The following is a 27,975-nucleotide window of genomic DNA, read 5'->3' as shown; positions in this document are numbered from 1 at the left end:
GGCTGTGAGCCTAGACAAAAGTAAGTACGCAAGCGCGATGTTCCCTCGCCTCTCGCCAGTCGCCAAAAAGAAGGCACAGAACGAACGCGCATGCTCGTGGTCTGTTTGCTAATAACACCACTGTACCTTGTTTCTCTTCTAAATAATATTAAAAATCACCAGCGATATTAATAATGAAAAGTGGTATTTATGTGTGATCTAAAATTGCAATGGTAAGTTTAAAGAATTAAGCCGATCAGACATTGCTTCGGTCAGTGCTAATTGCATACTTACAATAACTATGTATTTTTTATTAAAATATTAAAATTAACGTCAGTATATAGAATCTATGAAAAAACAGAAACTATAACTGATGTACAAGGCAAGGTTTTTAGATATGAGAAGCAATTACATTAAATATAAGCTAGTAGGCTTATGCTACTTTTATAGTCAATTAAAACAGTTGTTACATCACTGTATTATACCTAGATAGTAACAGATAGCGATAACTTCTTGTTATTGAATATATTCTATGTATATATTATATAGAATATATGCAAAGAGTGCCTTATTTGCATAAGCAAATATGTTATTTAGAAAGCCAAGCAAAACTGAAGCAGACGATATGCGTTTTTAGAAATGTACGGTTCTGAAATTTAATCAGCTAGACTGTACATTTAATTTCAAATAATAACATTTACAAGTGTGAGTATAAATTCGTCAGTAAATTTACTACGTTTTTGTAGTGTAAAATAATTTCTGTAACTGTTTCGTTGCTGAAATATAATCTACCATGTAATTATAAATATTAAGCAATTCCAAGTAAACTGACATAATAAGTCAAGCAACATGAACGCGCTAAATATTATTGCAACACTTGAATTTCTGCATAATTAACGGAATACGTCAAGCGATTATATTACTTACGCTTATGTATTTAAGGGTCTATTTTCTGTATATTGTATAAAGGGAATTAGTCCGAGTTTAAAACAGGCTACAAATACAGTCATCGCATAGAGATTTGTTATAGTCTGGTTTTTTAACTATAGCTTATCAGGCTATGTATCATAATTATCTAAGTCTCGCGCCGCGCCGTCTGAACAATGAATAAAAGATATTTTTTTAAACCCAAGGTACTCTTTGCACAGAAGATTAAAAACATTTGGTAAACTACAGATGCAGGTGTCACCGCGACCTCTAGACCGCGTACTAGATGGATACCGCATGCGGCAGAGGGCGCTCAGCGTGGAGCAGCTGACGCAACTTGCAGCTCAGCTGCACATCGCTCACCTCGCTGAACTGAGGAGATTACGGGATTATCGCCGACGTCTGGATGATGTACAGCCGTATCGGCCGCAAAACACAGATCATCTGTTGAGGTAACCGTTTACAGATAACAGTATTTGCCAACTTACGATGCCGTACGTGAACGTATTGCGTAAATATATAAAATATAAATATTTCAGAGGTTACAATCGCCTAGAGGAGGGGCCGGCGACGTGGCGACCCGTGGTGTTGCCGCGCAATCTACAGGAACTCTTTGATACAGTGGTCGGTGCCTAATAGATAGAACATAGTCGTCAGTGTTGTTAAATTAAGATTTATCCTCTGAATGTGAAACTCAATATATCTTTATTCATATACGTATACAAGTACGAAGTTAAATAAATTGTATATTTACATTTACTACCAGTTCGCAAGTCAAGGGCGTAGAACTGGCAAGAAACTTTCCGCCACTCTTTTTAATCGCCAAGTATTGCAACTTTATATACTTAATTTTTTTCACACAACATCTATATCGGTACCTAAATATAATTATTTCTTTAATAGAAATGTGCCTGTCATGTCTGGTTGGCAGAGATTTATTCCTAATGAGCGCAAACATTGCAGCCAAAGACACCCCAGGTGAAGGCAGCGGACAGTGCAGGCGTGTGGCGCGCGACGCGGGGCTGGGCGGCAGGCGCACTGCTGCTGCTTGCTGCTTTGTTTCTGCTGCGAGCGACCGACCGTTTCTTCACCCGCAATTACCTACGTTGTAAGTATCGAGCAGATTGGCCTTCTTTTTTGTATTTGCTGAAACGGAAATTCATTCAAGAGCCACTTGGACAAGTATGTTAGACGTCTCATATAAACAAAAAAAAAGGGAAATCGATTTCGTTTATAAATTCGCAGGGCGCCGAAGTCGGTCGGAAGAGTGGCCCACTCCTAACGTATTAGCGACGACTCGTAAGTTTTTTTCTATTTATTTGTACAATTGAGGAATTATTCTTTTTAATGTGGGTAATGAGTGTGATATAAAATTTCCAGAAGTGGAGACGCCGTCCGTGGAGGTGGACTCTCCTTCGGAGGCCGTCGACGCCGACTTCCCTGATGACCTGCCTCCGCCCTACTCTGAATGCTCCCGTAAGCACAGATACGAGGAACCGCCTCCACCCTACTCCGCATGCTACGTGGAATTTACGAACCCGAAGGACGGTATCCCAGCCGTCCACTTCTACAACAGCCGGCGGCAGAATATTTTTCGAGACCTGGATGCGGGAACGTCTAGCAGTGATACGGGTCAGCGCGAGGCTTCAAGAAGTGATGAAAGACAAAGTGAAGCGAGGGCAGAATCACCGAAAGTGTTCAGCGACGCTTGTTGATCAATATGAGAAACAAAAAAACTTTTTAAACGATTATTTATGATAGGAATTGAGTTAATTTAAAAACGTATATTGTGATTTTATCTTCATTAATTAGGTGGATAATATAAATTTTACCACCGATCTTACAGTAGGTACCAATAAAGTTGAATCTGATCGGATAATTAATAACAACCTGCAGTGATCAAAAGCAACTAATTTGGCGACACTATTGGATAAGTATAATTTGAGATGACAATTTCGAAAAATGTGATAAAAGTGGAAATGTGATTTTTGATTTAAGAAGTAGTACCGATTAGGTGCTAGTGGTCGGGAGGTAGTATTAAAGTAGTATTTTTGCTAGAAGTTGTTACAATTATGTAATTTGTAGCTGGTTTAAACGATGGCCGGATACTGTTGCACAAATAGACAGTTTATACCAATAACTAGTTTTGCACTTTTTCCGTCGAAAAATAATATCGCTTCAAATTTTTTTTTCAGAAATTAAAATTTTAATTGTTTAATTTTATAGCGATATCTATTACATTAATTTACTTACCAAGAATAAGTATTCTATAAAGTACAATGCTTTGTGTCATTTGTTGTAAATACTACATATTACATCGAGTAATATGTTGTACCTACTTAAGGAAGGAACAATTTTTAAACATACTTTTAATATATGATCGTCATTTTGATACACGCCGAACAAGTAATTAGTGATATAGTGACAATTTTCCGTTTTGTGGAATAGGTATGCACGTCTTTAACATGTGTCACAAAAACCAAGTGTTTGTAAAAAAGTTTAATATGCTTTCAGATCAAAGATTTAGTTGTATGTACTTATTAATTAACACTTAACAATATTAATAAATGCACATTGAGCTATGTGTTAATTACTTACATTTTTAACAAAATGTCTTTGAATTCGATTAATTCTTTTTTTTTCACAGAGATCGAAATGCACCCTAATTTTATTATAGGACGGCATTTTGTAGAGTTATGTGTGAAAAACTCCATAAATCTATTAACATCCATTTTAGACATCTATACATATGTAAACATTGAGGTTCTTATGGGCTAATCCTAACAATATTAATATAAATTACACGTGGTTAATATTCTAGTACTACAACAGTCTTAGTATATGCCTAGCACCAAATAGCTACCTACAACTTTACATTATAGGGTATGTACATTGGATACCTACAGTTAGCAAACATTACAATCACGGTTAAAGAAGTTATGGTATTTATGATGAATGATAATATGAATTCTTGATTAAATTAATACTCCATGTAACAATTTTCGTCGCTTAATAAAATAATATAGCCTTTAAATTATAGTCACAATCAGTCATTTAATAAATCCCGGCGATAGCTTCAGAAGAATAGGTATCCCTTTAAACATTGCTGCAGTCTCTATCCAGTAATAAATTACAATTCGTTGTGCCTACGCCGGACGTACCGCGCGAAGTAGTCAGGACGCCAGCATTTGCAAGAGCCCGGCACTAAGAACCAATCGTAGTACAACCGCACCTGCAAAGATTCACACGCGGAGCCATGTTGTCACTGCTTGTCTCGGTATTTATTTTAATGTTTTAAATCCTAGTGAAAAGGTACCTGATAACATCCCAGTTCGTCATGTCCATCACAGTGCATGGGCTTCTCGGTCGTCACCTCCCCCGTTTGTGTCCCGAACTGCTGGTAATCCTAAATCGTATTTTATGTTTTAAATCAATTTATTCACCATTTGACATGTCGTCATAGTGACGTATTTTTATATTTTGATTGTAACAGGTTTGTTACTAAATTTACTCTGACCAAAGATACATTGTATCTTTCATATAAAATAAAAAAAGAAATTGCTAAGTTATTAGCTAAGTTATTATTTTAAAGAAAAATTTACATTTAACAAATTTAAACTAGCACCTAAGACAAAAGCCAAGCCAGCACTATTAAATATTGTGTATCAAAATCTACAAGGTTTGGCTGGCAAGGAATTAGAATTAGAACTGTTTACAAAAAGTCGCATCGAAAGTTTTAGGCAAAATATTAATTCTAAGGTTTGTGCAATAGATTACTCTGTTCTAAATAATTCGGAGAGTCAATACAAAAGATTGTTTAATGTTATTCAAAATGAGTTTGATAGTATTTACCCATTAAAGACTGTAAAGTGCAACAAAAAAATCAAGTTTGATGACTGGGCCACGAGTGGTATTTTTAAGAGTAGGAATAGGCTTTATGAATTATATGCATTAAGAAAATATAATCAGAACGCAGTGTTTATGGAATATGTCAGAAATTATTCCAAAACCTTTAGAAAAGTTTGCAAATATACAAAAGCATTGCATATACGTGAGAAAATTAAGAATTCAAGTAATAAAATCAAAACTACTTGGAATGTTATAAATCGAGAAACAGGAAACCTTAAATCCCGTAATAATTCATTCTTTTTAAAGGTAGATGATAAGATTATTGTTGAAAGCTCAGAGATTGCTGGTATTTTTGAAGATTTCTTTACAAACATACCTGTAATTACTACATCTTCTCTAAATTCCTCTCCCAAAGAGGCTATTAGTTTTCTTAAAAGTCATGTACCGGAATGCAAAATAAATTTTCAGTTTAAGCACGTTAGCGCTAGTGATGTAGTTAAAACTTTTAAATCTTTAAAATTAAAACATTCTGGAGACTTGTGGGATGTTTCTGTACGTATTATAGATATTATTGCCGCAGATCTTGCGTATATTTTTAACAATTGTATTGATGAAGGAAGTTTCCCAGATTTAATGAAGCATAGTAAAATAATACCTTTATTTAAATCTGGATGCAGGACAGAACCTACTAATTTTAGACTCATCTCAATATTGCCAACTTTAAGTAAAGGTTTTGAAAAAATTATTCTAGAACAATAAATTACATTCTTTAATACAAACAGTCTTCTACACAACGCACAATACGGTTTTACTAAAGGTCGCTCCACTACCGATGCTGGAATAGCTCTGTTACGACATATATTTGATGCATGGGAGAAAACTCAAAATGTACTGGGAGTTTTCTGCGATTTGTCCAAGGCGTTTGATTGTGTTGATCATGAGACTCTGCTTTGCAAACTTGACCACTATGGTATAAAAAATGTAACTCTTAACTTAATAACCTCTTACCTAAGTTGTCGAACTCATAAAGTTGATATAAATGGAACTAAATCTTCGGGATCACACATTAAAATGGGAGTCCCGCAAGGATCAATATTGGGACCATTTTTATTTCTTATATATTAACGATTTGCCTTCTTATGCAAAGCCATTATGTGATATTGTATTGTTTGCTGATGACACGTCCTTGATTTTTAAAGTAAATAGATATAAGACAAATTTTGACGATGTGAACAATGCACTTTCTGAAATAGTGTGCTGGTTTTCTGCAAATAATTTACAATTAAATGCCACAAAAACAAAATGCATAAGATTTACTTTACCTAATGTTAAAACTACAACTATAGAGCTTAAATTGAACAATGAAAAACTAAATTTAGTTGATTCTACGGTATTTCTGGGCATTACAATAGACCAAAAACTTCAATGGAGTCAGCATATCACTAAACTTTCTGACAAGCTTAGTTCTGCGGCATACGCTATTAGGAAAATTAGGCAACTCACAGACGAGGAAACTGCCAGAATAGTATATTTTAGTTACTTTCACAGCGTTATGTCGTATGGAATTCTTTTATGGGGCAAAGCAGCAGATATACAATCTATTTTTATCTTGCAAAAACGTGCTATTAGGTCAATTTATTGCTTGAAACCAGGCACTTCACTTAGAAATTTGTTCAAGAAAATCGATATTTTGACGGTACCTTCCCAATATATTCACAACTGTATCATTTTTGTGCGTAGTAATATTAGTTCTCTTTTAAAGAACAGCGACATTCACAATAGGAATACAAGAAATAAGGGAAAACTTTTCCAGCCGTCTTACAGGTTGCAGAAAATAAATACTTCATTTATGGGCCTAAGTATACGCTGCTATAAAATGATTCCTAGCAAAATATTGGAACTGCCTTTAAACAGATTCAAAACACATATCAAAAAAACCTTAATGTGTAAAGGTTACTACACAGTCAATGACTACCTGGAAGATAAAAACGCTTGGCAATAGTTCTAATTATATTCTTATAATTTGATTTGTTATCTTTGAAGTGTTATGAATATGTGTGTAATGGTGAATGTGGTAAATCACAGAACAGATTTTAATTTTTTTTTACTTATGTAACTTAAATAACGTTGTGGTTTATGACATTTTCCTTTGAATAATTGTAATGTAAAGGGAGGGCAAAACTTGCTGAGTTTCTTGCCCGTTCTTCTCAGAACAAGGCCTCCTGGTAGTTTTGCGAACGGATGGCGTAGTCCTGCTCTTTCGTGAATTTTGTAAACGTTATTGACATTCATAAGCATGCTCTAAGAAGCATCTAAATTGAATAAACGTATTTTGATTGATTGATTGATTTTGATTGTACATTTTAGTTATTAATATTATACACAGCAGTCTGGAAAATCAGGCTTCGAAATAAAAATGCTGTTTTACCGGCTGTTGCGGCGTCGACGGATAATGCATTTCGGCGACGAGCAGCGACACCCAGCGCGGCGAACTCAGACATCCGCCCTCTAAGTAATGGCATCGAGACTGCATGCAACTGACAAAGATACTTTAAGTTTACATTTGCATTCGCAGTACACCGTTAACAACCACTTAGGATATTCGTTAGAACTCCGATTAGATTATGAATCAGACCAACTTGAAAGTACAACTTACCGCGTGACTTCAACGGTTTGTGTAAAGTATCCCTCATAGGGTATCTGTACCACATACCGCCACACACCCTGGTAATTCCGAGCGAATACGGGAGTGGCATATTCTACACGCGCAGGACACGGTGTGGGGGGACCCTGTAATTTGAGTCGGTAAGCTTAGTCAATGAATACAAAAGAGAAATGAAATAATGAAAAATTGAAATACCGACCTCATATCTGTGAGGTCCGTGCGGAGCTTGCGGCGCGACTCCAGGGTCTTCCCTACGTTCAGGTCCAGCAGAGTCTCCATTAATAGCCCGATACAACATACAGAACCTGAAAATTTAAAATGATTATTTTATAACTACCTATCTACACAAACCATTATCACGAAAAAAAATCATAATTACGTAATTGATATTCATAACTTAATAGCACTACCTATAAACGACGTAGAAAATCCAACTCTAATAAAATAGCTCAATATGAAATGGTAGTATAGCAGCATATTTTTAAATGTATGATTTTTTCAAATTGATCTCAATATATCCGGTCTATAATAATATTATAAACATAACAGCAAAAAAAAAATCTTTACTGGAAAGATACTACTGGCCATCTGTTCCGAAATGCCTTCTCTCAACAAATGGCCCTGATGGAAGTATAAGATTAAATCTTTAAATTTAACCCAATAATGGTAAAATGAAGAATTACACGAAACAACACTATGATTTATAAGACATCATCGCTGATAGATTTAACTTATAACTTATAACATAATGCATATACGAACATATTATATTATTCATGTTACTGAATTTGTCATATTTGCATCTGTTTTCGAGATTTTTTTATAGCACATATTTAACATTCATTAAAGTTACTTCTATAAGTAAGTATAAGTAAGCTATACTGTACAAGCGATTTTGATGCAAAATGTTCGAAAAAGAATTAATTTAAGTTTTCTGCTCAGTAGACTGTCGATTTTCTATTTAAAACCAAATAAAAACACATAAACAGCTATAATATATGTTTAATCGTTTCCTTATTTAATTATTAAATATCTATGGTTATTTTTAAATTACTTAAAGCTGCTGTCGTCTATCATTTAGTTTGACTTTGACACTTCCATGACTGATATGAACATGACGTTTAGCTTTATCAAATGCACATGACTTTTAAGCAGGGTTCACAACCGTACGATAATTATCGTACATTTGCGATAATTTCATAGCTACGTACGATGTACGATGGTACATGACTATCGTACGCAGATTGTACGATAATTGCCAGTCTGATAAAAAAATTGATGATTACACAGATAGCCCAATAACAATTACAGTTTTTAGTGTCAGTGCCATCTATGGGCTTATTTTTCTATTAGGAACTTATGCTGTCACGAGGCAACTACAGCAGATGAACAAAGCGTTAATGTACAAACACAAAAACGCATCAGATTGCACAGCCAAAAAATTCACGATTTGTATGGTGACGCAGATTTGGAAGTCTTCGATAACATTTTAATACCTAACGAATTTTAAGTGATAAAAATAATATGCGATGTTTACGGACAATAGGTATATCACTTAGAGCGAACACCATATTGTTCAACAAGAAAATATTGCGTATTTTTGTTCCCCTTTGACGGAAGAGATTTAATTATTATTATTTTTTTTTCAATTTGAAAAACACAAGTTTACAAGATTTAAACTATAAGTCGTTTGCAACATTTTATTTTCACGTTTCATATGATTTTTTAAAGTATTTTGAGCCATTTTCTTGACTGTACGATAATTTATCGTATTTGTATCACATATACGATAATTTTACGGCCCTGGTACGATAACTGCCTGGCTTCAGGTTGTGAACACTGCTTTTAAGTTACATTATTTTTTTTGATTAAAACTTAAATCCCCTCTGCTAAAGTTTACATTTATTATAATAAAAGTGGTACTTTGAAAAAATCGGAAAGTATTTTCAATGGTATTTAATGCATTAAAATGTCCACAGCATTAGTGAAACAAGCTTTAGCATTTGTTGATCCTGAAGGTAGGTTATACTAGCTCTTTAGCTGTGCGCATAGCATGAACGAGTTATATTCTTAAGATTGTATTTGATTTTAGAAACCGACACTAAGAAACGCAAGCGTGCCCGAGTAAACCAACGTTTGAAGTCGGGTCAAGGTGAGTTGACCTCGCGCAATTATTTCATCATTTAATATAATACTTATTAGCCGCAAATGGTTCTCTGCTTTATTAAAATCCTTATCGGCGGATAAAACAAACATTGTATGTGTTTTATTTTAAATAATATAAATGTAGTTAATGTACTATCATTATTTTAAAACGTTTCAACTGTGAGTTTAAACTTAATACTAAAAAAATAGAAAATTTTAAATTTGAACAAGTAGTTTATATTTTTCGAACTTCTAATTCTAAAAAAAAAATCTAAATTTTTGCAATTCTAAACATGCAGTGATATTTTTAGGAAGCTCTCATTCACACAAAAGGGAAAATAAAAAAAACAAGACATATATACCGCCTGAAGGAGACAGAGTAGAAAGCAATATAAGGAAGTTGCTTGCACTTTCCGCTCCTGTGTCCAAGCCGGAGGTGGCTCAAAAGGTATATTATATGGTATAAATACTAAATAAATTGGTAAACATTTTTAAGTAGCAGCCATATGTAATAAGTAAAGTTTTTTGGTACATACATACAGAAATTTCACTTCAGAATGTCAAACTTTTGGTTCATTGTGTATGTAGAGTAATTGTACTAGTTAGATACTTAGTCATGATAGTCAAGATAATGTTTATGGATTTATAGTAAATTGTTAAAACCATATAAATTATCTAATATGTAGTTAGTGCAATTATGTTATATTTACATTGCCTCAAAATTTATGTGCTTATATAATACTTTGCTTCAGATTCTTGAACGAGCAGTGAAAGGCAAACCATTGCTAGAAAGAGTCGAGAAAAAAGTTGAAATAGAACAGTCCATATTATTCCCTGAAGAAACTTTCAAAAGTTTTGAAAACTCATACTTTTGCAAATAATCTTTAAAACAAGGAAGAGAAAGAAAAAGTTAAAGCAATGTATGGATGGATTTGCCAGATGCAGTCATTGGAAAAGCAACTTTGATATCAACATTCACTATTTTCACTTTATTCGTAATCTGGGTTAATTCCTATACTTTCTTTGACAACGGTGAGTTATGTTTGGTTTATATTATATGATGTGAATTGCCACAAGGGTAAATAAGGTAGTCTGCCTTATTCAGTTGGGTATTGATATGTTCTTTATTTTGAAGTCTCACATGAACAATTCCATTTTTCAGATCTCTACATCTACAAGTACATACCAAATCCACAGTGGGTGCTACTGTTCTGTGCAGTTTGGGGACTTTTTTTTATCGGGGGACTCATTTCATTCACACTCTTCCATTTGTACCCTTATTTATAGCGAAACACACCCTGAGTATATTTTTTAAGAATTACATTTCAAATCTCACAAATGAAAATAGTATTAGTGTAAATAGAAAAAATGCTGCAATCGTGTCTGTAATTGTAAGAAAATACCATTTAATAGGAAAGATTTATAGTATATCGAAAGAATCGCAGAGAAGTGGGACAAAAATGGTGAACGACTGGATCGTGATCGGGATATCGGGAGTCACGTGCGGGGGAAAGACGACATTGGCCAACCGCCTAAGGGACGCGTTGGTGCCGGTCTACGTGTTTCACCAAGACAAGTATTTTCTCCCGGACGACAGCCCTAAGCACGTGAGGTGTCCGGGCGTGGAACACAACAATTACGACATATTGTCGGCGCTCGACATGGACAAGATGCACGACGACGTCTTGCGCACTCTCAGAGGGGAGACCAGGGCTCACGCGGTCGACCTCGAGATGGCCGAGGGGAAGTGGGGCGTGCCCGGAAAGAGCTTCTTGATCCTCGAGGGCTTCACCGTCCTCAACCACAGGCCCTTGAACGAACTGTGTCACTTAAGGTGAGACGATTCGGTCCTTTCTGCATTCTGGCTTATACTTGTTTCAAACGGTTCTAATAGTGACGAATGCGCGCTTCAGGTACTACTTCGTGCTGGAGTACGGCGAATGCGCATCGAGACGCGCTTTGCGGTTGTACGACCCGCCCGACACGGCCGGGTACTTCGAACAATGCGTTTGGCCGGAGCACTTGCGCTTCAAGGCACAGGTGAGGGACTCTATCTATCCTTTTCTAGTGATGCCACTTTCTCTTTGATACAATATTCTTATGTTAAAGAAGTAATTAAACCGAAAAACAATGTCACAATGGAAATGTCTGTTATTAAAGTGAAATTTATTTTTGTTAAAGATCGAGAAAGACAGTCGCGTTAAGATGTTGGACGGCACGCGTCCGGACGCTTTCGAAGTCGTCCTGAAAGACTTGACGGAGTCGGGAGCCTCTCGCTTATGAATCCTTGTTGGTTATTGTTAATTCGCATTTAAGTATATACAATTTGTACTTTACTATGCGTTTTATTATAGCTGTAGTATAATGTTAAAGATAGTAGTAATATTAGAAAGATACATATTATGCAAAACGGGGTCGATTACAATTCTTCATTTTTGTTTGACATTTCGTAATTTTATTTGTTATATATTAGCAATTATTAATTATTATTTTATTAACTACTAGTAGACTCGGCCAAGCCTTGCTGTGGCTAAGGTTTTTGTTATATTACATAGTAGTAAACTATTCAAGGGAAACGAAAGGAGAACTTATGTGAAAGGTAGATAGCTTATGTGAAACGTTGGTACTTTTAACACAGCGCCATTTGTTAGAATTGTATCAAATAATAAACAAATACTTGCAATAAAATAATATTACGGGTATAAATTGAGATGTAAGCTATCCTATCTTTTAAGTTAGATCAAACTACACACGGTGTGCAAATTTGATTGATATCGGTTCGGTAGTTTAGGAGTCCATAGCGGACAAACAACGTGACACGTAATTTATATATATTAAGATAAGATATAACTTGAAATTTATATTTCCTAATTTTGTGGGGTTTAATATAAACAATAGCTCAAACTGAGAAGCTAACTTTATCGTTATCGTGTAACATCGTACCTCGTAATAAAGAATAAAGCATGTACTCACACACCACCGCCGTCGCAGAACTTGCGGCTCTCGCGAGGAGTGTCCGCTCGGTGTTCCATTTCCAGTTCGCTGTCCGGCGTTTCCCAAGGATCTTCCCGCGACCGAGCCGCCCGTCCTCTCTCTTCCAATCTTGAAAAATAAAATATTGTCCGTCACGACTAAGAGTTCTGAGTTAAAACTGCCTACTGAGTGATCGCCCACTAGAACATCGTTGCTGCACATACCTGTTGTGCTGTACATCGGGAAGGGCGTGCGGCAAGGGCGCTCCGTAAGTAGCGGTGTCGGCGGGGGCAGGGGCGGGAGCGGCAGCGGACAGGTGAGCGACGCGGGGCAGAGCGTCGTCTGCGCGCAGCACGGGCAGCGTTCGGGACAAGTAGCGCAGAGTATGGTTGCGAATCAGCTCACTAGAACAACATGTATGGACGGTCAGGAGACGTTAATGTGAAACTTTTTATTCCAGACAAGCAAAGTTCTAATTTTTTGGATATGCTTAAGACACAACTCGAGAGAAATAGAACGAGTAAATATGGGTAACGAAGCAACGATCTACTTTGTAGTAGTGCCTTCGAGTGGTAGATGTCGAATGACTCACAAAGGATATGGTTCACCGTTGGGGCTCTGGCCCATGGGGTTACGAGGTATAACTCCCCGGTTGAGGTCTCCGCAAAGGTTGTTAGCGCTAACGTGGGCCTTGGACTCGCCCGCTTCGGGACATTCCGATGCCACCTGGCGGTACGGTGGGGGGCGGACCCTGTAACATCAATCGTTTTATTTGTCAGTAAAAAAAAGTTCATTTATTGTTCAACAAAACCGGTGAAAGTTTACCCGGCGCCGGCGCGAGTCGTAAACACGTTTGTGTTGTATTTAAACAATATTCTCATTTTTATAATACACTAGCAAACTCTGCGAACTCCGTTTCATAATAAAATCCGTAACATTTCGTTTGGTGATCCCGCTTTTCTGTTGAAATGTTTCCTGAATTTTCTTTGCTATAAACCTCACGGAGCCCGAGACCTTTCCAACGAATGCAAAACCGTGGAAACCGGTTCGTGCGTTCTGGAGTTATAGCGTCAGGAAGGAAAACCTGACTTATTTTTATATATAATACATTATAATTAACCTTACCTCGGTGGCGTTGCGTTTGGCGACTCGACGAAGGCGTAATATCCTTCTGGCGGCTCTTCTGGGTCGGTGTGATTGTCGCCGGAAGCCGGGAGGGCCTTAGTTTCCCCTGCAAGGGAAGGGGAGGGCTCATCCGCCTGGACGATTACTGTAAATGTCTGGAAAAATAGAGATGGACGCGTTTCTTCATTATTCACATTCCTATATAAATCTAAGAGTAAAAAGATCTAAGAGTAATAAATAGAATAAACTAAAAATAACCAAATTATGAGTTAATTCAGCTTCTGACAGTAACTGGTGATCTAAATCTGCTCCTTATAGCCATAGATTAATAAATAAAAAGAGGTTTGTAAAATAAATACGTGCAAGCGATGCACAATAGTCATACAAACAAGTGAGACGCGTCGAAGCGGAATGCAGGTCAGAGTAACGGACGAGTAACCGTATCTTAGAGACATGCGTGTCTCACCTGCCCTAGTGGCTGACAATACTGTAATTAACTATACATATTTAGAAAGATCTTTAATCTTTACTATATAAGCTAAAATTACCTCTTAAGGTAGTCGATGACGATGTGGACGTTCATTTGGCTTTCCAAATTGAATTTCTATATTTTCCTAAGGTCCGAATTGAAGTGATTAAACTTCGGCGACCACTAAATTTGGATCGCCAATGGACATCTTAAATTACTCAAATATTTGCCGAATATCCGGAATGGCCGGTGCATTAATAATACCACAAAAAACACTAAATGATAGTGAAACTGTTAACTAGAAACTAGGTGAAATAATTTCTAAATTTCGTAATTCGAATGAAAAGGGAAATGCTACTTGCGAGTACTTATACGAGTCATCATTTTAATACAATTTGTGCTTTGATACGCTTATATCGACAATTGTATTGTTTTATGCTGCTCTTCGCTATTCGATACGTGTTGTTAGGTCGGATCATTAACTTAATAATACTTTCATCGTATCTATTTTAAAATTATGTCTGATTTGAAATTGATATTCCATTGTGTTTTTTTAGATCAATTTTACAAATTATAGAGGCGGAATGATATCTCGTAACAGGCGATTTCATTAATAAACAAATATATTTTATTTATACATTATTGAAATTCCTTATCAACACTCAACGAATTTTTATTATCTATTGAGTTTGGGGCCAGAGAGGTTGTTTATAAGTTTGCGTGACTCAAAGAGTTTTCCTTTTGAGTCTACTTTCTCAGTCTTTCAAGATTTGAGGTCAACCGCCGCCGCGTGGGAGCTTTTTATCTAATTTGGGAAATTTTGCTCTCAATTGTGTACTGTTACGTCTATCTAAGTATAATTACTTCTATGTTACACCTAAATCTAGATACCTTAATTAAGGTCACCGCATATATATATATATATATATATATATATATTATATATGTATATAGGTACATTTCATCTGTACTGATACATACGAGTATATCTAGGGTTTCATGTTTTTCATATGTATTGCATTTGTAAAATTTTAATGATGATAAAATTTGAATCTCCATCGCTGTGTAAAACTTACATAAGACATTTTTATGAAGGTAATCAGAGCTGACAATTCATTATTCCCGCTAGGCAATTGCAGAACGTGTATGAATATTAAAATCATTTCGGAGTATGTACTATTAGGGGTGTTCAATAAAGAAAGCCAGCTTTTTGAACGGCAGAAATCGCAACTCTGCACTTGTGCGTGGGTCTAAAATCGGGCTGAAATTATTTATTTTGCTAAAAATAAACAGTAATACGACGAACCGCCAAGATAATGATTTTAGCTTCTTTAATCCTTTGTTCAGTTACCACTGATGTAGGGCGCCCTGTGCCGGGGTCGACGGTTATGGAAGTTCTTCTCGCTTGAACTCAGCACACGTACCTACGCACAACCGATCTGGAGAAGCATGCATCCCAAACTTTGCTGTCAAGTGTAGATTTACCAGCTCCGTAGTAAACTTTTCGAGCAGAGATATTTTATCACCGCGCGAACTTCAATTCCAATTTTAAGAACACGTCAGACACGGCGCAAGCAAATTACTTGCATTGATTGTTTTTTTTTTATTATTATTATGTCTAATGTCTGGGCTATGCCTGACAGGATTTTTTTGTCTAAAGAGAATGTATCGCATTACACCAATTATTGAACACCGCACGTAGGTATATGTATATATATACTAAGTATGCCTAATATTCGAAGTCGAGACTTGGAGCTAAGTATGACCTGCGTAAGTAAGTCAAATCCAGTAGAGCGATGTCTCCTCTTTAAATATTACCCTCAGTCTATAATATGAACCTTATTAAGGCGATGAGGCTAAATGTTGTAGGCACTCCACTCCAAATGTAGAGGGCTGAGCTCTTCGTCTTCAGGAAGTAGCCCCTCGCTTTGTTGTACGAATTATCGAATCACCACCCGAGTGACAACCGACACGAAATATATCAACCAATAGTATAATAAAACTATTATTTACAATACTACTCATGGTGGTAGCGGAAATTTTCTAATTAAATTTTTTGGTGTTTGAAAATAACGTCTCAATATATTCATGCGATCGGAAAACATTTGGACGATACATAATAATAAAGCATTCATTCATTTTTTAAACCTTACCAATCGACCGACCCACTCGTTATCAAAATGCGTAGCATACGGTAACAATTGATAAGGGTTGAATTGTAATTGTCTTCTATACGTCTAGGTATCTAATATTAGGTAGATCTGCTACTAATTGTAACCATCTACTAAAATCTGTGGTTCATCTAACCATCTACAAAAAAGAATCGCACGCAAATGCTAAAGAAAACTGCACTGAAGACCGCTGTGCACTAATAATATTCTTACAGATAATTAATATTAAAAACGCACAGATTATTGGAGTATTTGCTTATTAATTTGGTCGGTGTTTAACGAACGTTTCTTCTAATTTATTTAATACCTATTTGTATAAATATCTTAAATTAAATGTTCAACAGGTAGATAATAATCACATCCAGTTAACTTTTCAGTGTCAGTGGGTCAAATAGTAAATTCCGTGGTTCAACGATCTCGTAGTTTATAAATAATCACCGTACATTAATAAATTTAATTTACATATTTAAATAAGTGTCAAGTTTTCGTAGATTCTCGGAATTTCCCGTAATTTATCCTAAAATATAACTACTACTATCAATATTATAGATTCTATAAAATATTTTCATATTGTTTAATAGGTATAGATATATATATTTTTTAAGATAGGCTTAGTAAGATTAGCACTTTATTTAAATCAGCATTACTTAAGCATTTGTTTTTTACCAAAAAGGAAAACCTACCTAGAACTTTTAATACCTGTGTGTACTCCATCATGTTCCATATCTAACTCTCTATCAGTGCTAATTAACCTATATAATGAGAAAAGTAGAAGTAAGTGTAAGGGCAGTGACCGCCCCCGGCACTGGCCACTGGGTGAAGGCCGACTAACGGGCGGTGTGACGTCACTTTTGATGAAACTGGAACACAAAGCCTGCATTCGGCAAAGACCACAAATATTTATACTTATGTTCAAAACTCTCCATTTTCAAAAATTGTGTATATAGTACTGATTTCAATTGATCATACTTATATGTTTTTAGAATTGTAGTGAGGGGATAGTTTACGTAGAGAATCCGTACTATGGAATATCAGTTCACTTACCGAAATAATCTTAAACTTTCAATTGAGTTATGTTAAGTTGAATTTAACAAAACTATTTACAGTATAACACGATTAATAAATTGTTATAATATTTTACCTAAAAATCAATTCTTCTTTAATTAATAGATTATCAGGAATTATACTTCAGTTAGGAGAAGGGGCATAATAAAATAAACATTGCCAACTTCCGAGCCGAATATCAGTTCGGAGGACAGTTGATACAATATTCATGGCGCATGCGTAACGGCATCGCATTCTTCAACACAATCTACATACTCTGATGATTTCTAAGCGTGACACTGTATAGCACAATATTAATAATTTATCACTTCTTGACTACTCGTCACATTTTAATGTTAGTGATTGGGATATGGACTTCCTATTACGACTGCTGTCGGCACGAGATATACAGAGACGTCTACGATCTTACCTAGGTATACCTAACGTGACCAGACGTCCCGTTTTGAACGGGACTGTCCCTTTTTCCAATTACGAGTCCCGGTATCCCCAAAATGAACTGTGGGACGCAAAATTGTCCCGTTTTCAGAAACCATGCGAAAATTTAAGCAGCAGAATATAAAAAAGTTTCAATCTTATTTGAAATCGGCACTAGCCATATTAAAACAAGTTTGTTCTTCTGATAAATATAAATATAACTAAACATTTTTGGTACCTATAGTTTGTGATTCGTCACTTTTAAGCCAACTAACTTTTTCTAAATAGATAACTTTAAAAAAGTGTTTTTTTTTTCATTGACTAATTATTATTTGACCTAAATTAATCCAATGTCCCGTTTTGAGTCAAAGAATAAATGGTCACTTAAGGAATAGGTAGTGGTATCTTACTTTGTTCTTTATAATTATTTTTAAAGAGCTTCCGATTTAATTATTTCTGCTTTGTGAAGACTTATAATTAATTAGCTTGCGTTAATCTAAATTTTATAAAACGAGTGTAACGGTCTGAAAAGGGCTTCTGTCGGATTGCCACATAACTGTGACTGACACAGATCGCATAGTATCGTGCTGGGAGCGCTTTCTTAACTAGACCATAACATTGCCGTTCCGCTTACACTTCTTACAATACACAGTTACACACGGAAACCAATGTGCTTTATTGCAACGAGCTAATTTTCAATTCCTAAAGTTCCAGAACTACTTATAAGTTAAATTATTAGTACGTTCGCGAGTCCTGCAAGAAGCGACGCATTATCGGGTTTAAACAGTCAGTTTAGTGGTTCGTGGCGGTTGAAGTTAGACTTCACATTCTTAAACATTAACTAAAAAAAACTTTTTTTATGCATTTTAAACAATAAAATATAGATGTACCAAAAATATTTTTTACCCTTATGAAAATTCTGTTCAATTTGTTAATAAAAGGAAGAAACAGCCGAAAAAATCCGATCGGGTAACATTGTGGGTCTTTTTAATCCATCGGGCTTATGAGTTAAAACCGCATAAACGTTGAGCTATATATATATAGCTGGAAACTCACCAAAAGAAGCAGGAACCGCAACATTTTGTTCTGAATTTCATAAACACAAAATAGCTATCTACTTTCTATTGACCGTCACCGCATCTCACCACGCTCACTTGACGCTTAACACTGCTCACTACTGAGTGCTGATTGCGGACTGCCGAGATGTAAAAGCATCAATAGCGGGGAATGCGGTGAAAGGACGCTGCCTCTCCGTGATAGTGACCCAGCGCATTATTCCTTTTAATTATCTAGCGATAAAATAATCATTGACAACAGCATTAGGGTAGTTATTTGTTCGAATTTAAAGAAGCGACATAATATGGTTAAATTATAAATAAGTTCTGTATATGTAAACCTATTTAATCACTTTCCTGAACTTATAGATCATTTAAGCAATTGCAGTGGATACTTTACAATGCTTTCAAAGGGAAGGTGTTTAGATTTTTAAAGGCCTGTACATAGTCTGTATAGAGATAAATTCCCTGTCTGAAATTGAGATAATTAATATTCTTATTAATTAATATAAAGACAATATTTCATTATTATTAAAAAAAAATATGAATACGTAATTATATCAGGCGAAAGCATCAGCTGCAACTTTCCGTTCATGAATCCTAGTCCCCATTCAGACTGACACACGGAATGATACCTATCACTAACACAATGCATATTTAAGTGTGTGCAGTAGACTTCATTAATGGCTCAAGGAAATTAGTTATTCAACTGGATATTCTGAAGTTTCGGACTAATTTCACGTAATGTAGACATTAAAGTAATAAAACGCCTGTCGATTTTACAAGCAAATAGGTTTTAATACAACTTTTCGCAAAAATCTCAAAGATTTCAATAATATAGTAATTGCGGATGGTAGCGTTGTTATTTGTTTAAATACTTTGAATATGTTAACTATATTCATATACGTAAACTTGAATGAAGGTAAACTTATTGATGTATTTTGCCTATTTAGGTCAGATAAAATCATTTTAGGTGAATTACCTGAAGTTGTGAGATTACCTACAAGGAAAATCTGTCACTGATAACTATAAAGCTATTTTCCTGTTTGTAGATATTATAAAGGCGACACTTTGTTTCCGTGTCGTAAGATGATGCACGCGTTGTGTTTGGTTATTTATTGGTTTGTTTGTGTGTTCAGCTATGTCAAAGGTAAATTTAAACGATATAAGTAAGATTAGAGATAAGAATTGTAAGACAACAGAATTTTACTTCTACAGAATACCAATAAAGATTGGAAAAACATTGTTATAATAAGTACTAGTAAGTATTTATAGTATTTTTTATCACTAAGATAATCAATACTTGTTTTGTTTGACAAACGCTATGTTTATTTAATAGCTATATATTTATTCAGAAGGTCCTAGATTCAATTACCTACCATCGATTCATACATTATTTCGGTTCGAAAGGCAGAATCTGCTAATCCCCATGTCTATTAGCTGACCATTTTTAAAGATTTTCAATTATTAGAGCTCAGTCAATATACATATATCATACCTGATTAGTAGCAGCTGAGGCCGGTGGGTCACCAACGGTAGTGACCCCATCGGGCACTATAGTGGGGTCCTTAATGACGTCACGCCGTGGCCGTCCCATACACGCCTTCCGGGGCATTCGCTATGCGGAGCCACCCATCGGAGAACTGCGGTTCAGAGTAAGTAATTACATAAGTCTCTATTTTTATATAGAAAGTTTTGAAAAATTTGCTAGTGCAAAATAAATGAATATCAGGGATCAAAACTGTAAATAATAATCGAATCCGCCAGGCATACTTAGAAATTAACAAAATGTTCTACAAGGACCACCAATCTTTCCTTGTTTTTACGAATATCAAATGCTATAGAAAAATAAACAGAACCTTAAAAATATACTCTTGCTAATTAGTATCTAGTGATTAACAAAAAAGATAATTATATATACTTGACAGCTGCCAGTATTAATAACAAAATATAAGGAAGAAGTTAACGCGACAGCGGAGGGTCCCGCGTGTCCACAAGATGCTGACCCAGGGTACTTCCTTGACGAAGACTGTCTGAGACTAAACGTGTACAAACCGGGACACAGGTATTTAGAATCGAGAAAGGATTCTCTAGCCATTGCGAAAAATTATATAAATTTTTTATTGTAATTAACACTACAAGTAAGGATTTAAGAAAAAATTGAATATATGTATGTGTGTGTGTATTGTCAAGAATACATAAAGAATATTTAAACTACACAGAAATAGCACTTCTCTTTTACCCGTTGTGGTGTACATCCACGCTGGAGGGTACTACTCAGTATCCGGAAGATCAGACGTCGCTGGGCCTCACTATTTACTTGACAAGGATCTGCTCCTTGTTACCATTAACTATCGCCTGGGTTCATTGGGTAACTATATTTCATGTTCTATGTTCATAATTTGTCTTTGTATATAGGTTCATGCCCACTTCATCCGCATGAAAATACCACCCTTGTGTCTTTTTTATCTTTTATGCAACACATTATAAAATGTATCTCTAGGTATATGACCCATGAACCGTACCATGACTTAAGATCGATCCTGATCCTTTGGCTCATACTACACGAATCCCGATTTTTTCCAACTTGATTATGTATATAAGTTTTAGGTACAACATTTATCTTTTTGTAGCGTTGTGATGATGCTAAATTGTTGTGTCTCCTCATCTCCTCTCTCATAGGCTATTCAGTCTTCCTTGTAAAAAGTATTAATGTCATCGAATTATTCCTTTTAGGATTTCTAAGTACAGGCGATGCAGAGGCACCTGGCAATAACGGTTTTAAGGACCAGGTGACGGCCCTTCGTTGGGTGAAGCGGAACATTGAATCATTTGGTGGTGACCCCAATTGCGTGACGCTGGCGGGTTATAGTGCCGGAGGAATGAGTGTCGCATTACACACTGTATCGCCTATGTCTAAAGGTATGTAAGTTGGCAAGTCAAGTTTGTATTTTAAGCACAGCTGCTACATTCTAACATCTCTCATATTATATTGAAAGGTTTAGATTACCTACTTACCCTCACGAGTAAACCTATAAAAACACAGTCGTAAATACATAAATTTCGTGCTATTACAGGTTTGTTTCATCGGGCAATTTCCATGAGCGGCTCCCCTTTCTCCCAAATACCTCGCAGCCAGGAACTCTTGTCGCTGGCCGTGCGTCAGGCGCGTCTAGTCGATTGTCCTCACTCCTCCACGAGAGCTATTGTCGCCTGTCTCAGAACCGTTCCTTGGAGAAAACTTGGGGACTCACTTAAAGGATTTAGGGTTTGTTGTTGTTACACCAATACTATAGTGTAGTCCCTTATTATTGCAAGGCAAACGTGTCTGTTTGTTATAATTTTATACTTTAGAACCAGAAGCAATTATTGTTTTGACTGGAATCTTAACTAAGATTCTGCGTACCTAGGTACTGTGTGTTACTACAGAAGGAATGGGTACTATTCAAACTGTTCTTAGAAAAATCGAAATAGGTAACTTATTTGAAATTTCGGCTCCACCTGGCATTTGAACCCGAGACTAGATGATCTACAGTTAGTTTTTAAGCAAACCACGAGATCAATAACCTTTATATAATAGTGCTGGATGGTAAACCAGTAGGTGCAAGCATATTTTAAAATAAGCTTTAGCAGAAATTACCATGTACAAAATGATTATAAAGTACACAGTTTTTTCCAATACAACGATTATTATATGTAAAAAAATCTAGAGCAGCGATATATGTAGATTTTGAAACATTTCTTGGCATATTTAAGGATTTCTCAATCGACCCAATAATAATCTGGAGACCAGTGATCGAGAGAGATTTTGGCCAGGAGCGGTTCTTGACTGAGGATCCGATGGTCAGCATCAGGGAGGGGAGGATCAGCTCGGTTCCTTTCATCGTCAGTCAGACAAGAGACGAATTCTTCTGGGAGGCTTTCTGTTAGTTGTATTTTCTTGTTTGTGCGAGAACCAAATTTTTTTAACCGAATTTTAGTTTAAGATTGATTATGATCAACTACAATTTTATTTTACGCAGTTAACTTAGAAAAACATAGCACCCAAGGGAGTAACACGACATTCCAGGAGGGTAAAAACTTATTTTTTAAATAAGAATCGGTTTCGTAACAAATTACGTGAAAATGTACTTGTCGCAGTGGTATTGGATAACTTCATATACACGTCCCTGATCAACTCTGATTGGTACCGAGTGTCGCCAATTGCGTTCATGCTGCCGTCGCCCTCTGACCACGCCGCTGCCGTTCTCAGAGAGGCTTATGTGGGAAATCAACCCCTCGAGAACAACACGGAAGATGCCCGAAATCTGGGGAAGTTGTATGGAGACGCGGTCATCGGCTTTGGGGTTCACAGGTAATATTCAATATTATGAACAACAAAGATATGTATTTGTTTGTTAAATAAAAGTCAAAACTATTGGATCAACACAAACATTTATTTAACCTTTGCCACATTTCAGCGAGTAATATAAATATTTTACATTTCCATGTATTTTTCTCAATAAAATTCGCAGGAAATGGTTAAGCTAATATATGTATATTTAAACTCTGCTAGGTATATTCTTTTTCCTGGAACAAAAATATGGGAAACATTTTCTTAATTTGTCTATTGAAATATAAAATTGTCAATAGGTTGGTGAATTTACTGTCGTATCAGTCCCAGCCGACTTACCGCTTCGTGTTCGAATACATGGGCAATCGCAGCCACTACGAGGACCCTGCCACCAGAAAACCTGTTGGTGTGTAATAGAATAATCATAATTAGTTATAGGTTTTTTTTCAATATTCATATTAAAAAACCAGGCTTTAGAAAACACATTTATTTTACAAATAACTACATGATATGGGCTTAGCTTATGTATCTATCATAATCAATCTGTCGATAATTAATGTATTAATTATAATTATACGCTGTTCTTGTTTGAGGTGTGGCCCACCACGATGAGCTGATTTATCTGTTCTCTCTCCGAGTGGCATTTGAAGACATCCCACTATCACCTTCTCACGACTCTGTCATGGTGGACAAGTTGACTACTATTGTCTACAACTTTGCACGTACGGGGTAAGTAAATCTATAACATTTTAGAAAATGCTACCGTGGACACTGTTCGGTTTTCTGGAATGAAAACTTTTAAAGTTTTTCTGTGATTTTTTCTCTATATAAACCTCAGAGTTCAAATCATAAGATTTTAATTAACAAATAAAAAATAGAGGTTGGGTCGTAGAGGGGTGAAAATTAAGGGTTGTATGTATATTTGTAGGCTGTATCATAATAAACTAAAAACATTTTTTTTTATCTAAAACATAAAATTTAGGGCCACCCTTAACATTTAGGGGTTTGAAAGATAGATAGTAGCCGATTCTCAGACTTACTGAATATGCATAAAAAATTTAATAAGAATCGGTCGAGCCGTTTCGGAGGAGTATAGGAACGAACATTGTGACACGAGAATTTTATATATTAGATATTAGTAGGAAATTATTTAATACCGTGTGAATTTAAATTATTGCGTTTCCAGTTGATTCACCTACGCGAAAATTTCAATGATTTCACCAATTTCAATTAATGAACAAGCCAAGCAGACATTAATTCTGCGTCGCTATGTCTACAACTATATATTGAGAATATATGTTTAAATCAAATTTCACATATAATGCAGTTATTTAACAGCAAATGTGTATAAAGATTTAAGAATTGGTCTATGTTAATAACCTCTTATTTATTCGCAGTGACCCGAACCCTCTCTGGGGTACTTCTCCCCCCACATGGGTACCCTTTACCCCCTCCAACGGGACTCATCTCTCTATCTCGGAACAATACACATTAGGACAAGATTGGTATAAAGAGAGATATCGAATTTGGGAACAACTCTACCCTTTAGATTATAGTTTAGCTTCATTGTAAACAATATTGGATTATCAGTCGCCAAGGGTATATAATTTATAAAGGACTTTTTTATGTAGATAATTTAAATTTGATGTCATGACTCGTTCTAATCTCATATAGCTATTAAAATAAATTCTACTAAGTATTTTATTGCATGCTGGATATCAAATATACGTTTGTCCAAAACAGCAGTACCTAGGTATCTATGCCATATCACATTTGTAGACTTTAAAGAAACTAAACGATTTCCTACGTTTTGACCAACATAAAATATCAGCTAAAGAATGCTTTGCGGCTTTTGCTTACGTCTCCTCTTTGTTTACTATAGGTGTATGTATGATAGTATTTTCAATTTTACTTGATATAAGTACTAGAACGTTAAAATTTTCTGTAAATCTAATAATAAGTACCTGTTATTTTTTTTTGTTTGTTAATTAATTATTTATGCACTTCTTGTACTTTACCCTCTGTAGGTGTTTCTTTTTTATTGTTTCATATTAGGGTTGCCTGGAAGAAATCGCTTCTTAGCGATAAGGGCGCCCGTTGCCTTATAACATAGGTACCTATGCTTGTAACCTGTTTTTTTTTATATGTATGTTTTTGTATAAGGTAACAAAGTGTAAATAAATATTTCTAGTTTATTGTCGTTTAATTTTATTGAATTACCTAATTCTTGTCTCTTTTATAATTGATATATTTTCTTTAAAATTTTGTGCACATTTGTCATTGATACCTACACATACATGTATTGTTTTCGTATGTCGTGTCTTCTCTGTAAGTGACTTTTATATATTTCGTTAGTGTGTCTTTTTAAAATAAGTAAATAAATAAATAATTTGTGTCCTATTACTCGTTTATGTACGCCTATTTTGTTAATTGGTTATTTCTTCAGATAAATATATAGAGTAGAGACGCGGTTTCGACACAAGTGTAGCATATAGGAATATAAATTAAAATAACTTTCGAATCCAACATTCGATTATTATAATCTAAGAAAAATAACGTAGACACTTAAATTGTCTGTATTATAATAAAGCTAAACAATAGGTAACTTTTTCAACTTAGTGATAATTTGCTCAGATTTTGGCTAAAACGTAAATTAATTTCCACACGGAAATATTAAGAATACCTGTTTAGATTTTTCAAATGAGTTGAATGATAAGCTAAAATTAAATTAATAAATTTAATAGTAGCAAGAGTTGTGAATTTTGTCTATAGACACGCTGATGCAATTTAAGGAAAAGATGTATTACTTGTAGTATATTAAGGAAAACTGGAAAAACAATAAGCCGCTTTGTTGTGGAAATGAGTCATTGTCTCAATGGGTGCAGTCAACTTAAATGCGACATATTAGTTATTAATTGCATGAATAATTTCATAAGGCAGATTTTTCCGCGCACCACCACTATGTGGAATCAGCTGCCCGCTGAAGTATTTCCGGACCAATTCGACTTAGGGCATTTCAAGAAAAGAGCGTACCAATTCTTAAAAGTCCGGCAACGTACTTGCGAGCCTTCTGGCAATTAGTGAGTGTGCATGGGCGGCGGTATCAGATGAGCCTCCTATTACATAATAAAGCAATTACATGAGTATATGAAATAAATAATTTATAGACAAATGGTCCTGTTAATTCAATTATAATGTATTCTGAAAGCGAATATCTACCTGTGGGGGTTTCCTCACGGTAAACGAAGGCGTTTTCCTCATTTACCGATCACAAGTAATTTAACTCCGACAAACGACGTTATGGTAGGGGAGCCCACGATGCTAAATGGGGATTTACTCGAGCGTCGTAGAGACCTATTGGGATGCAAAGCTTAGATAATAAGAAGAAAAAAATGTTATATGATATATACCTTTTCATCGGTGGGGGAAGCGGCTATAGATTGTTAAATATGTAAAAAAAAACTGTTGCATGGACATCCTCGAGCGCGTCAGATATTGATAGCATCAATGCCCTACGTATTTTTAATAATGTACGTATGTTAATCTGATCGTTTGCATGATGCGGGTGGTTGTATTTAAGGGTTGAAAATGAAAAAAAAATAAAAATTATCGAGCGCGTCAGATTTTCTAAGGGAGTGTTAAGTGCACCAAAAAAAAGCTCTCATTCACTAATCTGACGATTTCGATGGGACGCAAACCCACGGCCATTTTCATAATTTGCAAAAAAAAATCGCAATTTTGAAATACTCAAGCGCGTCAGATTAAGATATATGTGGTTCATCTTTATGTTCTAAACGTACTGTCTCATAATCTGACGATTATCTAGAGGGATTCGCCTGATCTGACAATTTTTTTTTAGAAAAACGGTTTACCTAAAGGGCCATCCCTGCAATTTCCCGCTAATTCCATTCCAAGGCGCTTAAAATTTATATTTTGAGCTCGCTGAGTTCAAAGAAATAACATTTCTATGCATTTGAGCTCTCCCAGCTCGAAAGTCTGATAGAAGTTTCATAGAACACTATTTTTTGAATTTTCAAACCGCAATAACTTTTGAATGGATCAAGCAATTTTCACGCGGTTGGCGGCATTCGACGCAGTTTTATCATCCTCATAAGTAATTTTGCAATTTAATTGATCGAACCACAAATTTCGGAGTAATCCCGAAAAAACACTTTTTCGGGTTTCTTTCGTTCACGATATCTCTCGAACTAATCAACCGCTTTTGACCAGCTTGGTGGCGATCGACGTGGTTTTTCAAGCTCAAAGGCGGATTAGTTTTTGAAGTTGATCGATAAAGAAACCACTTTAAAAAAAAAACATTTCTTATTTTTTTAAGATTTTTCAAAATTTCTCAAAATCTATCGGTCCGAATCGGTTCAAATTCACAGGAAAAGTAATTTTGAGGGAAATATTTAGAACGCCGTTTAGTAGATTCCGATCGGTTTAAGGAAATGTAGGCATCACGCAGCTGCACGCATTTAACTTTATCGACGAATTTTTGTTATTTCGGCTTGCGGAAATCGTCAGATTATATATTTTTCATTATTCTTGAATTATTTCCTTCAAAATAAAAAAAAAATTAGCTACGCGCGAGAATGTCGAGATGACGTTTTTTTTTTTACAACTTTGTTGCCCTCCCCTTTTTTTCCGTCACTCTCAAATTGTCAGATTAGTGGAATATACACTTTTTAGAATGTAATTAACTCACCCTACCTTAATCTGACGCGCTCGGGAATTTCTGATGGTCAATTTTTTTTTACTAATCTGATCCTGTCTCCTTCACGCGCGGCCTTATATATGGGCCT

At 35.5% G+C, this 27,975-nt stretch overlaps 4 protein-coding genes across 6 annotated transcripts; 3 read left to right on the top strand and 1 right to left on the bottom strand.

Moving 5' to 3' along the window:
- Positions 1–47: 47 nt before the first annotated feature.
- On the top strand, positions 48–3,532 carry LOC125059158. The gene is made up of 6 exons (XM_047663443.1): positions 48–212; positions 1,156–1,358; positions 1,446–1,530; positions 1,870–2,014; positions 2,152–2,205; positions 2,287–3,532. Exons 1-6 carry the CDS (start codon positions 210–212, stop codon positions 2,619–2,621), a joined length of 825 nt encoding a protein of 274 aa, XP_047519399.1. The 5' UTR covers positions 48–209; the 3' UTR covers positions 2,622–3,532.
- Positions 3,391–18,996, bottom strand: LOC125059157. Its single transcript, XM_047663442.1, has 10 exons — positions 18,839–18,996; positions 13,664–13,818; positions 13,131–13,289; positions 12,763–12,942; positions 12,539–12,667; positions 7,620–7,725; positions 7,412–7,545; positions 7,184–7,292; positions 4,223–4,312; positions 3,391–4,138 (listed from the first exon to the last, which is right to left on the bottom strand). Exons 1-10 carry the CDS (start codon positions 18,860–18,862, stop codon positions 4,037–4,039), a joined length of 1,188 nt encoding a protein of 395 aa, XP_047519398.1. The 5' UTR covers positions 18,863–18,996; the 3' UTR covers positions 3,391–4,036.
- LOC125059159 (nicotinamide riboside kinase 1) lies at positions 10,455–11,901 on the top strand. Its single transcript, XM_047663444.1, has 4 exons — positions 10,455–10,597; positions 10,728–11,399; positions 11,479–11,605; positions 11,747–11,901. Exons 2-4 carry the CDS (start codon positions 11,026–11,028, stop codon positions 11,846–11,848), a joined length of 603 nt encoding a protein of 200 aa, XP_047519400.1. The 5' UTR covers positions 10,455–10,597; positions 10,728–11,025; the 3' UTR covers positions 11,849–11,901.
- An 886-nt stretch (positions 18,997–19,882) lies between the features above and the next one.
- Positions 19,883–24,921, top strand: LOC125059111 (juvenile hormone esterase-like). Of its 3 annotated transcripts, none has more exons than XM_047663328.1 (11): positions 19,883–19,987; positions 20,350–20,492; positions 20,766–20,902; positions 21,060–21,208; positions 21,574–21,759; positions 21,915–22,105; positions 22,594–22,762; positions 22,978–23,191; positions 23,470–23,576; positions 23,764–23,899; positions 24,568–24,921. In XM_047663328.1, the coding sequence occupies exons 1-11, from the start codon at positions 19,927–19,929 to the stop codon at positions 24,740–24,742; spliced, it is 1,668 nt and encodes a 555-aa protein (XP_047519284.1). In that variant the 5' UTR covers positions 19,883–19,926; the 3' UTR covers positions 24,743–24,921. The 3 variants fall into 3 exon arrangements, with proteins under 3 accessions (XP_047519284.1, XP_047519282.1, XP_047519283.1); XM_047663326.1 differs by having other exon boundaries at positions 20,344–20,492; XM_047663327.1 differs by having other exon boundaries at positions 19,891–19,987; positions 20,347–20,492.
- Positions 24,922–27,975: the final 3,054 nt, after the last annotated feature.

The sequence above is a fragment of the Pieris napi genome, chromosome 19 (genome assembly GCF_905475465.1).
Source record: "Pieris napi chromosome 19, ilPieNapi1.2, whole genome shotgun sequence".
NCBI lineage: Eukaryota > Metazoa > Arthropoda > Insecta > Lepidoptera > Pieridae > Pieris > Pieris napi.
This window is presented reverse-complemented; position numbering and strand designations above follow the sequence as displayed.

What these genes read in the sequence shown, in the direction of transcription:
- LOC125059158 (XM_047663443.1), top strand. An exon ending in CACCCGCAATTACCTACGTT is followed by an intron (nt 2,015 to 2,151) that starts GTAAGTATCGAG and finishes ATAAATTCGCAG; the next exon opens with GGCGCCGAAGTCGGTCGGAA. An exon ending in TAACGTATTAGCGACGACTC is followed by an intron (nt 2,206 to 2,286) that starts GTAAGTTTTTTT and finishes TAAAATTTCCAG; the next exon opens with AAGTGGAGACGCCGTCCGTG.
- LOC125059111 (XM_047663326.1), top strand. Translation starts at nt 19,927, where the DNA reads ATGATGCACGCGTTGTGTTTGGTTATTTATTGGTTTGTTTGTGTGTTC. An exon ending in ATTCTTCTGGGAGGCTTTCT is followed by an intron (nt 22,763 to 22,977) that starts GTTAGTTGTATT and finishes TACTTGTCGCAG; the next exon opens with TGGTATTGGATAACTTCATA. An exon ending in TGCCACCAGAAAACCTGTTG is followed by an intron (nt 23,577 to 23,763) that starts GTGTGTAATAGA and finishes TTCTTGTTTGAG; the next exon opens with GTGTGGCCCACCACGATGAG.
- LOC125059159 (XM_047663444.1), top strand. Translation starts at nt 11,026, where the DNA reads ATGGTGAACGACTGGATCGTGATCGGGATATCGGGAGTCACGTGCGGG. An exon ending in AACGAACTGTGTCACTTAAG is followed by an intron (nt 11,400 to 11,478) that starts GTGAGACGATTC and finishes TGCGCGCTTCAG; the next exon opens with GTACTACTTCGTGCTGGAGT. An exon ending in ACTTGCGCTTCAAGGCACAG is followed by an intron (nt 11,606 to 11,746) that starts GTGAGGGACTCT and finishes TTTTTGTTAAAG; the next exon opens with ATCGAGAAAGACAGTCGCGT.
- LOC125059157 (XM_047663442.1), bottom strand. Translation starts at nt 18,862, where the DNA reads ATGTTGCGGTTCCTGCTTCTTTTG. An exon ending in CCAAACGCAACGCCACCGAG is followed by an intron (nt 13,290 to 13,663) that starts GTAAGGTTAATT and finishes TTGATGTTACAG; the next exon opens with GGTCCGCCCCCCACCGTACC. An exon ending in CGTCGACGCCGCAACAGCCG is followed by an intron (nt 4,313 to 7,183) that starts GTAAAACAGCAT and finishes AATACGATTTAG; the next exon opens with GATTACCAGCAGTTCGGGAC.